The sequence below is a fragment of the Rhea americana genome, unplaced genomic scaffold (assembly GCF_003343005.1).
Source record: "Rhea americana isolate MKP2758 unplaced genomic scaffold, rheAme1 scaffold_428, whole genome shotgun sequence".
Lineage (NCBI taxonomy): Eukaryota > Metazoa > Chordata > Aves > Rheiformes > Rheidae > Rhea > Rhea americana.
The window spans coordinates 334,862-348,409 of NW_028186566.1; the positions used below are offsets into that span (position 1 = coordinate 334,862).

Sequence of the window (13,548 nt, forward strand, 5' to 3'; positions counted from 1 at the left end):
ACTACCTGCTGCAGCCCAAAAGAGCACRTACTTGGCTTTCTGAAAGACTCAGGTACTGAAAAGAAACCCTCCAACACAGTGCAGCCCTCGAAAAAGTAGAGATCAGCTGTTGCAACTGGCATCGAACAACTGCCTCGGCCTGCACAGCTCATGAGCGGACAACCCAGAGCTCATCTCCGCTCACCCAGTGCCGAACCTGGCCCCCTCCCACGGTACGTGCCTTCAGCTGCTTCCGAAGATACAGCAAACTCAGAAAGGAGAGAACCCTGATACATGCAAAATTAAGGTACAGACACGCTACCTACAAACTTCTCTCTTCCAAACCTCAGTGAAATTCATACAGTCCTTCTAAAGCCAGTTGTTAAGGCACTAATACTGAATGTGAGTATTGATGCTGCCAAAGGGCACATCTGCATCCGTAAGGAGGATCGCATGTTTAAGCAAGACCCCAGGCCACAGTGAGGACAAAACAGAGGATGCATTTAAAGCAAATAATTGTAAACTTTGTAGGGAGATTAGCAGCCCGATTAGAAACATCACATAATCATGTGTAAAATACTTCTTAGTACATTTTCAAAGCAATGTGACAGGAAGATATAGATCAAACTCAACTCAGCTAAAAGGATAACTTCTGCTCTAGGTACTCCAGCGTTAATCTAGTGAAACTCCAGTGACTTCAAAGGAATTACTCCAGATATAAATCAGTGTAGCCAGAAGCAGACTGGCTGGTGGCCTGCATAAACAAGAGAAGGAAAAAAAAAAGGATTTTTTCATTTTTTTAAGAATCCATATAAAACACTTTTAGCTAATTACGTGACAGGGACCTGGGTGTGAAATAGCAACTGCAAAGCCTCAGGGACCGAGCCAAGAACCCTTGATTTCCTCTCTACAGCTTATAAAACCTTGCTAAAAACTCTTGCCATAGCAGCTTTTCTATTTTCCATTGCAAATTGCACACACCACTGTAATGCAAGCCTCCCCCTGCCATTGCTCTGTACTAAATCTTTAGCCTTTGTCTTACAATCTGAGKCTAATTTCAGGTTGTGCAGCTAAAGCAGCAGCTGCCTGCGAGCTGCCTCCCCCGTGCAAAAAGCCCAGGCAGGGTCTCTATCCTTGCACGGAGCATTCAGTGTCAGAGCACCTGAAATCACGCCTGCCCCATAAATAAACTTTTAAAACTTCTCCATAAAACTCCAGACAGCTGAAACATTCTACTCAAGAGCACCAACCTTGTATTATTGAAACTCGGTTATTAGTTTGGAAGGAGAAAAAACAGTTCTGGAGTCTGTGGGATGATCCTGTGCCTACTCAGTATTCAAATGCACAGCAGAATCCAAGCTGTCTCTGTAAAGATTAGTGTTAAGGGAAAGATAGATATATTTATATTTGCTCGCAGGTGAAATTCAAGATGGCAAAGCACTTTGAGGAAGGCAGCGCTAGCCCACCCTGCACCCTCACTTGCCCGACATGCCAGCAYGCCCTTGCCAAGCTGTAAATCTGTTCAGTCCCACTAACTCGTCCTGCTCCTTAAGTCACAAGTGATGAAACCTCATTCATTTGTGCAAGCAACCAAAAGATTTATGGTAAATAAAGTTCTGCACATTACACAACTGGCTAAAAATCATAATTAGAGTTGCATTGGGAAACATGTTTTATTTATTTTGACAGTAGCCTGGCTTCAATAATCGTAGCATGATGAACGTCCCTAAAGTTTCCAGCGTTTCAGCAACTCAAGACCTTATGGCAGRCACGGAAGCCGGGGCGTCTGCGTAGCTCTGCTGCGGCTCACGAGTGGTCCGGAGCCGGTTACAGGCATAATTTTCAGTCAGCACCAGGGAGCTCAGAGCTGCTGGGAGTGTCTTCATTCACTCCAAATCAAAGAAATGAGCGTTCCAGCTGCAACTAGATTTCTGAGATACTGGTACGAGAGCCTGTGCGAGTCAGCGAGGTTCTCGGATAGGGAGAAGCGACAGATCGATGCCGAGCAGGCGGACCCTTTGGAAAAGGGTCAGCGACACCATTAATAGGATGCAGACGTTCCCCATCTCTAGCTAGTCTGCACCCTGCCAAGAGTTCCAGCGCTCTCTTTCTTTATAGTTTTAAGTACAATTTCAAGCCCATAAAACATCAGAGAAGACAGAAGCTGTTCACCAGCCGTGACAGGAGTCCCCAATGGGACATGCATACTCCACGAATACCAAGAGCTAATGATGCTGGGCTTTTACTGTTCCCCATCTGTTCAAGGGTATTTTAAAATGTACCAAATCAGGTTTACCCCCTTAATGTTTATTGCTGCTCTGAGACTAATAAATGACTCTGAGTGCAATCAAACATTTATTCAGCTTTGTTTGTTCTTAAAGAAGAGAAGATCCCAGACCAGCTGCATAGCACGCAGGGCATCTCGCGAAGTGCTTTCTCCAACCGAGCCACAGAGCGTTAAAAGCGAAGCCCCTTTGCACTGCATCCCACCATAGCAAAAAAAAATGTTCAAGATTACTTAGATGTTCATGTAATACCCTTATCTCAGCATCAAGTTGTTTCAACTCAACGAAAGAATCAGACCGGTTTGTTTTCAGAATATCGTGTAGCCTATGCATATAACAGCTCAGAGCCACAACTGCACACTTTACAGGGGTAAAACTTTATTATCAATATGGATGACATGCACTTTCACAAATATTTTAGCCAGTCTCTGGTAAATGAAGAACAGCTAGAATATTTCTAGCTAACATTATGAAAAATAATTATTTATATTTCTATAAAAAGCACATTCCTTTAACAAAGAGCGATGGTCCACAGCCGTGCTCAGTCACAAGTCTCAGCAAGAGAGTCTGGAAACCTTTCCAGCACTCGTCCCGCTGTGCCAGCAAACAGGAACACAGGTACCGGACTAGTCTGCCACGTCGCAGGCCACGGTTGGTGTGTTTATTAAACCACAATTACAGAATGGCTTTGTGAATCCTCTTGCCTACATAGCCACCATTCCAATATGAACCAATACAGAGGTTAAGCCTGTTCTTGCAAGAYTGACATTAAAAGTAAAACCAAACATACTTATTTTTTCAAGGATTTTTTTCTTTTTCACAATCCCTTCACAATCCACCACCACCTCCCCRCCCACACACATACCCAGAAACACATACCTTAGAAGCCTGAAGTGAAAATTAAAACAGTTTCCTTACAAAGAGATGCTAACCAGGGTCACAGTATGGGTTCAGAATGGCTTCTACACATCAGAAAAATCTCAGCTATTAGAGGAGATCTCAAATCATCAGTTGCTGCCATAGAAATACAATTGGTAAGAAGATTTCAGTAAAATAGTGAAGGATACTGAAGTGATGGGGGAATGGCACACTCATGTGAAGCTGATGGAATTCTGCAAACAGGAAAGCAAGTAACCCTCCGTTTGCTACTCTCCTAGAAAAACGCTCCTTTCACAAACATAAACAAGCATTTAAACTAAAAAAAATATATATATTCTGCAGCTTTGAAGCTTATATTGAGTTACATTTCTTACTTTCAAAACACATTTGTTATCTGCCAAGGCTGTTTTGCAGTGTTTCTAGCTTCCATGCCAGGCCAAATGAACAGAGAATGGAGTAAATTAACAGCCTAAGAGCTAGCAAGTAGAGCCTGCCCACTGGCTTTAGCACACTATTCAACAAGTACTTTTCATTAATTTATATTGGCAAACCAKCAAGTAGAGAGAAACATAGATAAAACTATGTACTTATTTAACTAAAATTTAGATGCCAAGCTTAATTGAGAAGCATGTGTCCTCTATCATATACAAAGGTACTTTGATTCAATTATCAGAGAAAAATATCTTAAAGTGAATTTGAGGTATGGAGTTCATGCTTTAAATAGACCTGATCAATGATTCATTAGCAAAACGGACATTACATATTGTCTCTAAAGGTTACAGCACAGTATTTATTTAATAGCAGAATGCCACAGTTTCTCCAAAAAGGAGGCTGCATACATCAAAATCAAACTTAAACAGTTTTGATACAAACAAAGCCCTTGAAACAGAACACCTGATAAAAAGAGAAACTTTCAATTCATTAATCAAATTAATTAGAAAAATGACCTGGAGAAAAGTTCAAGAAGTATCGTAAAATGTGTTTAGCACAGAATATTAAACATGACAAAGCCGTCTTAGAACAAATCTCTGCTAATTTAAAGTACTCAGTGGCAACAAAAAACATTCCACCTAGACTTCCATCAGAGCAAGATACCAACTATTYTATTTACAAGTCAAGAGAGAAAACTTTCAAGCACTTGGACAAGTAGCACCCACCTYCTTTGCTGTATGAAAAAAAAGTTTGGATGGATGCATATAGGTGAACGACAGCAACCCTAGGTGCTCTCGCTTCAGTACAGATGAACAGCTGCAGAGTTTTTATTGCCAGTGAAGCCAAGCAAATGATTGGTAATTATAAAAATCATGCCCGTTTATATGTAATCAAGTTATCAACATGGCTTTAGTGTTGCAAACTTTGGGTGTCCCAATTAAGGGAGAATTTCTAGCCTAGAATAACATGCTACTGCTTGGAGGGGGGTGAGGAAATGGTCTGAAACTGCAAGGTAATCCAAACAACGAAGACTCAACACAGATCAGATGTGCAGGGACAAATATTCCCCTCTCAGGCAAAAAAAGGGAAAAAAAAAAAAACAAAACTCACCTTTGAAAAGCAAACACATGCTTTCATAAACCAAGCACCTGAGCTCTTCTAGCTCCCACTGTCCTTTTATTGCTTCTGGAGGTCAGTATGTTATACAAATTTTGGTTTTTGTTTGTTTTAAAAAAAATTGACATACAATGATTCTTGGAACTATTAATAAAAAAAAAAAATCACACCTGAACTCCTTTAAACATACCACAGTACTAAATTACTCCTGAGCTGTCAATATTTGCAACGTGTAACATTGTTAAAAAGATGCAAAGTTGCCAAAATTCACTCCCCATCAAAAAAAAAAAAAAAAAAAAAAAAAGAGAGAGAGAGAGAGAGAAGTAAATAAAAAAAGAAGCTTTTTCCAGCTGTAACATCTGTTAAGTCTAACTAGCTGACAAGTGCTTCTGATGGAATGCGCTTGCCAGAACACTACATAAGAGGAGGAGGGACTTCATGGAGGAGGGAATACAAGATATTTTTCTCCTTCCCTCGCCCACAAAATGCACAATACCATTTGCAAACAACAAGGGAACAACACGGCATCCTGATTACATGCAACATGAGGCAATTCCACAGGCCAGCGCAGTCGCACGTAGTTACCTCTGGGTCGTCCCCTGCGGCAGGATCACAGGAGCACATGCTATGCCAGCAAAAGATTCTGGGAAATGCAGGTCCCTTTCCCATTCATCAGTTTCTGTGTTATACACCTGCACAATGCTTGTGACATTGTTCAGATGCCAGTTGTACCCTCCTACAATATAAATCTTTTTCTCTAGTAAACAACACCCAGCTTCCGACTGACCTGCGCGCATGGGGCTCACGGTGGTCCACTGGTCCGTTTCAGGCACATAGTACTCCACAGCCAAAACATCGAAACAACGGTCCACGTGGTCCATGCGGCCTCCCAGGGCGTAAATCCTGCCATTTGCACTGACCATGGCATGCAGAACCCTGGGTTCGTTCATCGGGGTTTTAAACTCCCACTGATCCACTGCCGGGTCGTAGCAGTGCAGGGCTTTTTTGTCTTCCACAGATATCCCATACCCACCTGATATGTACAGTTTATCTCCTACCGTGGCTCCTGCGTGCCCCCACGTCCTGCGTTTCAGGGAGCACACGTAAGTCCACTCATTGCTTTTGGGGCAATACTTCTCTACCGAGGCCAAGCTGCCGGAGCGGTTCCTCCCACCGGTGGCGTACACCATGCCATGCAGGACGTTCAGCTGGAACTGAATCCTGCTCTCCTGCATGGCCTGGATGCGCAGCCACTGGTTCAGGTGCGGGTCGTAGCGGTAGCAGATATCGACAGCCCCCTCGCCGCTCCGGTACTGCAGGTGCTGCCCTCCTACGATGTAGACGAAGTTGTCGAGCACGGCCACGCAGGAATGGCTGCTGCCCACCTCCATCTCCGTCAGCTCCTTAAACTGGCGCACGCCGGCATCGGGCAGGTAGTACACTTTGCAGCTCACAGTGCGGTCGTTGTCGGTGTAGGGAGTGCCGCCAAAGGTGATGAGGGACAGGACGTCTGAGCGGATGGTGGTSCGAGGCGACTGCATCTCGTGCTGGCGAAAGGGCAGGATCTGGTAGTTGAAGGCCTCCAGCAAATACTGACGGCATAAGACATCTTCCACCATTATGTCCAAGGTCTGAACGCTGTCCACCAGCTCAGAGGACTTCATGAGCGGGAAGCGGATGTGGCAGAGCACCTGGCTGGCACTGGCACGGCGGGTCGGGTCGTATTGCAGCCAGCGGACAGCAGCACGGAAGAGATCTATTTCACTGCAGCTTTTCAGCTTATTGCTCTGCAAGAAGAAAACAAGGCGCTCCAGTGGCAGGTGGAGGAAATCCTCCTCCTCCGAGATCTGGAGGAAATGCCTAAAGGTGAATGCGTCTACTGACTCCTTCAAGGATGCAAGGCTAAAGGTGGTGGCCATCTGCCCGATATTAAGACATGTTTCAACACTCATGGCAGACTTCAGAAACTCTTCACAGAGCTCCACGACAGGCACCATCTGGAGGAAGACAGCAGCTCCCAGCACATCCTGAATACAGTCAAGATCAAGAGTCACTTCAGCACTGTAAGCAAAGTCTATTATGTGTTTCAGTCCTTTTGCAGATACACCTTTCAGTTCAATCACATCCTGGCTGGCTTCTCTCATCCCTCCTGTGAACATTGCCCTGAAGGTCAAGAACACAAATATAATTTCCCCCCCTCTTAAATGTATGTTAATGATGCATCATTTCAGGGTGTTTTTCTTGTTTTTAAACATACTGATTCTTCGGAGAGAATGGGGTGTGGGGAAATCAAGGTTAAAGCTCTAAAAGCCAGGAGAAATAAAAGTACACAATTTCTTATACAAAGGTTGCATAAACATTGCATTGAGAAGTAACATTCAGCTATCATAGAAAAATGAAGCTTCTCAAKCTGTTGCTAAGAGTGGTCCACAGGGCAATGCTTTAAAAAATAGGTAAGACTACAAGATCAGGAAGCACRGTACACTGGATCAATGTATCCACAAAATTGATCAGCAAAAGGATACCCTGGGATCTGCACCAGCATAGACTGATAATCATACTCCTAACTACCTATTTTTTAAATATGCAGGATTTGCGAGCACAGAGGAAGAATACGCTTTTGGAAGACACTTGTGTTTGGGAGGTCAGCGATCCTCTGAGCTTGCCTGCTCATGAGACAAGGATTTCAGTTAGCCCATTATATTGTACGCTAGTTATTACATGGCTTACATATTGCAGGTGCAAGCAGAACTTTTGAGTAGCTTTGGCAACCAAGACAGAACCTCCTCCAAGGTTCATTCCCAATGCCTGAAGAAAACATGAGTTGCAACCACTTTAGAAAACGTCTGTTATGTTGCAGTACAACAGCAGGGGGCTAGCAGGCAATTAAAATAAAAAAAAGATTCTCCTCTTGCAGCACAGCTGCAAGCACATCAGTTGACCAGGCCAGGCAGAGCTTAGGTCCTAGATCACCTCTTTGGGAGGCTTCTAAATTCCACAGGAAACACATACCAAGCCAAGGGCTGCACACAGCCATCTCATAAAGTGCTCTCCTAGAGCTGTGTTGCATTTCCCAGATACAGGGCCTGTGGGTGTGATGGGGATATAACTGCAAATATATATATATATATTTTAATATGCTTACATTAAATTTCAGCAGTTTTGTTACATATAGGTAGCTTGGGGCCAAAGGTTTGTACCGTGCATACTACTCAACAAGTAGCAGCAGAGCAGTTCAGGCGAAGGCAAAGTCAAAACAGGTTGCTGGAAGAACTGTGACATGCACTTTCACCAGTCAATGTCATTGCACAAACACCACAGCAAAACTAGAGAGYCTGCAATACAAAAGACTTTTTAAAACTGCTCGCTACTGCCTGCACATTTTGGGCCATCCTTCCAACACTGATAACTTTCAAATATGAAAGGGGAAAAACTAAGTCCACTGGGAATGTACAATGCCATCAGAGCTGCTTTAGGAAGCTGTAGTAACTCCAAGGTGCAAGTAACTCAGAGAAAAGGCTAAACAGACCCTCTTCTGCATCAACCCAGGAATAAAGGAATAGCTTAGGAATGCTGTCAGAAGACAGGAGTTCCAAGTTTCCTGTCCAAACCATGCTAAAAGAACTGCTACAGTCCAGCATAAACTGAAGAAAAGCTAAACGACCTAAATAAGGAAATACCTATGAAATCAGCTTTCTGTAACCGAGTGACCAGGAATACTGTTTGCAGGAATTATTTGTCCATACAGCAGATGAGAGTAGTCTGTTAAAATCCCCTTGTATATCCCATGTCACAGAACAGCATGCTGCCCTGATCCCTTGCCCCAGAGGACATGCAGACATATGTGGATTCATGCATTAGCTGTGGAGCTGAATGTGCACAAGCAAAGAGAAGCATTATTGTTGCCATGATGAAGACAAATCATCAAATAGAATGCAATTCCTTTAAAAGGTGTTATGGTTCTAAAATGCTGATTATATAAATGCCTCTATTTCACTCTTTTCCCTCCTCTTTCTGAATAAAGACAGAGTAYTTTCAATAGCTGGATTATTCTGCCATTGTTCCCCAGGACAGCCTTACTTAACACAACAGAAGTTATAACAAGAAACCTACTCAGCAATTATATGTCAACAGCGAAAACACACTAGCAGTGGCACTGCATACAGCGTTTATGAATACAAATAGTGCTATTAGCATTTCGTAGGAGATCAGCTCCATCATTAATTGCATGCCTGTTAGGAAGAGTGATAAACCTTCCAAGCTTATGTTACCGGGGGGAGTGAGAAGGGAGAAAGCTCCTTGAACAGCCTTGAAAAAAATATATATGCATAAGACAGACATCAGAGTAGCTGAAGAAATGGGAGAAGGAATCAGAGAGATGTGCCTACGCTGAAGTCCGTTTGCTGAGCAGGTAACCAAAAACAAGGAATCTGCTCAGGTCATGCGGGAACCCGCACATCAAGGGATGGCAAACTCCATTAAACAGGCCTCCACCCTTATGTATCACGGTTTAAAGCCTAGACCATCACTCAGCTCAAGTTCTCTGTTGTTTTGAACTTCCTCCATATCTGCTGCCCTCAGCATGTCCATTACTTGAAATGGCTATGGGTACTGCCAGGAAAGATCCCTCCCTGCCTCAAGAGAGAAGTAACTGCAGGTTAAAGAGAAMTCTTATTAAGAGTTTGAAAGACATAGAATGGATTAACAATTGGACAAATGGATTAACTTTTAGCATAAAACTGAATTCCAGCTCTGCAATTGGCTCATTTTGCATTAATTTGGCTAAGTAAACTCATCTCCATGACCTACCCATACAAAATGGAACAATTCCTCCCCATCTCCCAAGGGTCTGGAGAATACGCACACAAAGTRGGACAATAAGCATCATACACGTATCAACAGTATTTAAAAATAACATTACTGTTATTTACAGTGGGCACCATCTTCCAGTGCGATGACTCATTTCGGAGCCCTCCTTGCCGCTCCTCAATCAAAGTAGCTCCGAGGCAATGACTTCCTTCAGCAGGCAGAGCAGCTACTAAATGCTGCCTAGGTAGGTTCAAGACCTGGACTCAAACATGGGACTTTGCCCAGCTGCTGTAGCAGAACAGCCTCATCTGTATGCGGAAGGACAGGCTCCGGGCCTTTGCATGCCTGCAGGCGTGGGTGCACTCTGTACCTCCAAAGGCTTTTCTTGTGGTGGTGGTGGAGATGTAGGAAGGAAAGGAAGGGGAAAACAAGCTGACAGYAAAGGTAAAAATGCCTGCTTCTGCTTTCCTATCAGATTCTCACCTGAAATAGTCACTGCAGGCAGCCAAGACAACTTTATGAACCTGAAACACTTCATTATTTATAGTGAGGATGACATCAAGCAGTTGAGCCTGAGCTCGGAGCGAGGCCAGTCCCTGCAGCAGAGTGGTGCTGTGGCCAGGAGCAGAGAACGTGCATTTCAGGGTGCTGTTCTTGTCAGCCATGCTAAAAACAGAACAAGAGAGACAGGCTGGTTTTAAATTAAAACAATATGTGGTATACCTACAAAGAATGCTGTGGAAGATGCTTTACCATGAAGCAGTTGGAAAGCAAATTCCCAGCTCAACAGCCACATGGGACATCACAACATCAGTACCTTTGTTGTATCCCCTTCTCCCAAAACAAAACACACTTCCAAAATTTTAAATTACATTTTTGAATTACTGACAACCTGTCACCCTGCCGGACATGTGGGCTTCAACGATCATCCAAGCATCAGCAAATAGGGCCAAAATCTCCAAAAAACATTGGTGTCCCCACACAATGTCTACCCCAGAGTCCACTCTGACCTTGACTTCAACCACAAGATTGAATCACAGTTGTTTTTTCTTCTCACTACCAATCCTAGCTGCAGCTGTTAGATATTTGGTACGGTCCAAGGACAGCCCTGTTAACCCTGTTTGATCCTTTCCTTATGCCTGACCCTCATGAGAAGAGCAAAAGCAGAATATCGCATAGCACTGGCTGCTCTAAATAACGTCAGCTGATTGTACTGCACTGTAAACAGCCCCCTCCCAGGGTAAATATTTCCTTGGTTTCCCCAATGCTTCTCACACATGTTGCTCAGCACCGAGAGCATCATTTCYAGACTCACTCGCCCTCAGCTGCGCTCGCTGGTGAGAACTCTGCCCAGCAAGAGGAACATGAGCAATATCTCTGCACAAGCGGACAACGCCGTGGGATACCCTATGCCTCTCCAAAAACAACTGCAGTTGCACAGTTGTTGCACAGGAACCAGTGTTCAGAGTAGGATTTTGGTTTTCAGAAGCAACCTGCTATTAGTCTCTGAGATTTCAGAAATGTTTTACGGAAGAGCAAGAGTGTGAAACAGAAATCCCAAACAGATCACACTGAACCTGGGAAGCTGCTCACATAAAGCATTCAGTGCAGCTTTTACATGGAGATTAATTGCTCCCATGTCTACACTAGGAGCGCAGCAAGTACCGTACTTAAGGGGTAGCCTTACTATTTAGGTGGATTACGCTGCCAAAGCCAACAAGAAAAGTGCAGAGGCTAGGCCTCCGCGTGCTCGGGGCTGGGTAATCCCATAGCACGCTAACTGTCYGACCAGCTCACTGCCTAAGCAGGGAAAAAAGCCACACACAATGGGTAAAGCAAGTAGGTAAGGTCAGAGAAGAGTCAGGGAGACGGGATAACAAAACCGGGGATGTAAACAATCCTCAAACAATAAGCAGCAATGAACACGACTTGCTTCTTGCCTAAGTTATCGCATCGCAATTTCCTGCGAGCGCTACAGAAGAGGCAAGCTAGGGGAAATCTGTGATGCTCATCAGCCCGCGGAGAGGGCAGCCTGGCYGCGCGAGCCGCTCTAGAGCGCTCCGGGATCCTGCAGGATGCAGATATCAGACCTCCGTGTTGTGCTGCAAAACTGCTCAGGCCTGAGCCTGCCTCTCAAAACGCACACGAACTCCCCTTCGGGATGAGGACACGAGCGGCCGTGCTTCCTGCGGCATGGATGTGGAATTCCTGCCTTAAAGTCCAAACAGGCTAAAAAGCCTTAGCTCACGGAGTGAAGCTCAGCTACAACACCCCTCTTACAAGAAAAAGGATTACCAAAAGGTTAGCGAAGTCAGTTGCTGCCTAGACCCTACTGTTACTCTGAGAGCCAAGAAGCGTCTACCCACTCCAGCTCCTGCCGTGGCTGAAGAGGAGGGAGGTCGAGGGAAGCGCGGACACGAATATTCATCGTGTCACACCCATTTTGCTCTGCCCTGTGGAGCAATGGGCTTGATTCACTGGAGTCTAACGAAAGAAACACCAAGCACAAGCAGGGAAACGATCTTGCCTCTGAAAACAGCATCGCTCACCGAGCAAACCCATTCCGCCTCGCATTGGGCAGGTAAAACACAGGACAGCTCCAGCGGCTCTTCTGGGASAGGGCAACTTCTTCGTCTACTGTAACTTCACTCGATCTGCTGCAGGATCCTTCCCAGGGGAATTTTCTTCAGTGTTTTATGCACGCCTGTTTTAAATACTCCTTTTCCAGGAGCGCTTACCTGCGAACACCCGCTCTCGCCACCTCCGCGCGAGGTGACCGGCATCACCTCCGCAAACAATCCTCGTTTCTCCTTTCTCCAGACTAACTTTCTACAGACTCTCTTAATAACGCAGAGAGTGAATCTCAAGCAGACAGAGGACTAGATCGGGGCGGGTTAGATATTTCTGCTCTGGAATAGATGCCTTCGTTTGCATGAGCGGCTTATTTCAATAGGGAATCGCGAACAGCCGCCGCAGCTAAACTGCAGGTACTCGCTCCTGTCTCTATTTCCAGGTATGGAATAAAAGGATCCAGGGACTACATGATCCTCCAGGGAGAGGGACAAAACACAACAAAAAACTGTCAGTAAGAAAAGCATTGAAGATGTCCAGTTTTGTTAAGCCTGGGAGGAAAAGAAGAAAAAAAAAAGTGGGAATTTTTAAAAGACAGCACACAAGCTGGAAGCCAGATGAAAGCTCCCAGAGCAGGAGAAACCAAACAAGAGGCTCTGGGAAAAACAAAAAGCGGGCGGCGGGGGGAGGAAAGGCGAGGGAAGAGCAACAGGCGTTGCTGCGCTCGAGCAGGGCCGTTAGGCAGAAGGGGTGGGCGGCGAAAGCAGGCCGGGCTCGCTCGGGGGGCTGCCAGCCCGCGAGCCTTCGCGCCGCCGGCCTTGCTCTCCGCGCCCCGCGCCGGAGGCAGGCGAGAGGCAGCCGCTGCATGTCAGAGACGAGAGCGAGCACAAAAGGAAGCCTTGAGCGCCTGGAAGCGCCTTTGTGAGGCCGTCCCTAGCTAATTGGAGATCTGGATATAGCCTGTACTTGTTGCTTAACGGTTTGTTACAGAAGAAACAGCCTCGCAGACGAACTTCGGGAGAGCTGCGTCGACTCCGGCGCGGTTCGGAGCGTGCCTCCGGGACAAAAGCCTTCCATCCTTCCATCGCACAATAGTGCCCGAGGGTTTATTCCGTTCCTCCCCCTCCCGACGGAGGCAGGCCTGGAGAGCTTCTCGATTTTTCCTCTTTTTTTTTTTTTTCTTCTTCACCCTTGAAAAGGGAGGGAAGCAGCGCGAGCTCCCTCCCCCCCGCGGAGCCTCGCGGGGGCTCCGGCAGCGAGGCCGGCCGCGGCAGCCCTCGGAGCCCTTCGGGAAGGTAACACGCGCACGGCACGTCCACGACACGCAGCGCTGCTGCACCCCGACTCGCCAGTTCATTGCAAGGGGACTTGTTCACACCATCGAGGCTTTTAACATGACTATACTGGTATAAAGGTGACTTTACCAGGACAGAAATCCCACTTTCCATATGGAAATAGTTACAGCAGTGAAAGGCGC

At 45.7% G+C, this 13,548-nt stretch overlaps 1 protein-coding gene across 1 annotated transcript; it reads right to left on the bottom strand.

Moving 5' to 3' along the window:
* Window positions 1–4,663: 4,663 nt before the first annotated feature.
* KLHL26 (kelch like family member 26) lies at window positions 4,664–10,165 on the bottom strand. The gene is made up of 2 exons (XM_085315357.1): window positions 9,984–10,165; window positions 4,664–6,854 (listed from the first exon to the last, which is right to left on the bottom strand). Exons 1-2 carry the CDS (start codon window positions 10,163–10,165, stop codon window positions 5,273–5,275), a joined length of 1,764 nt encoding a protein of 587 aa, XP_085171483.1. The 3' UTR covers window positions 4,664–5,272.
* Between the last annotated feature and the right edge of the window lie 3,383 nt (window positions 10,166–13,548).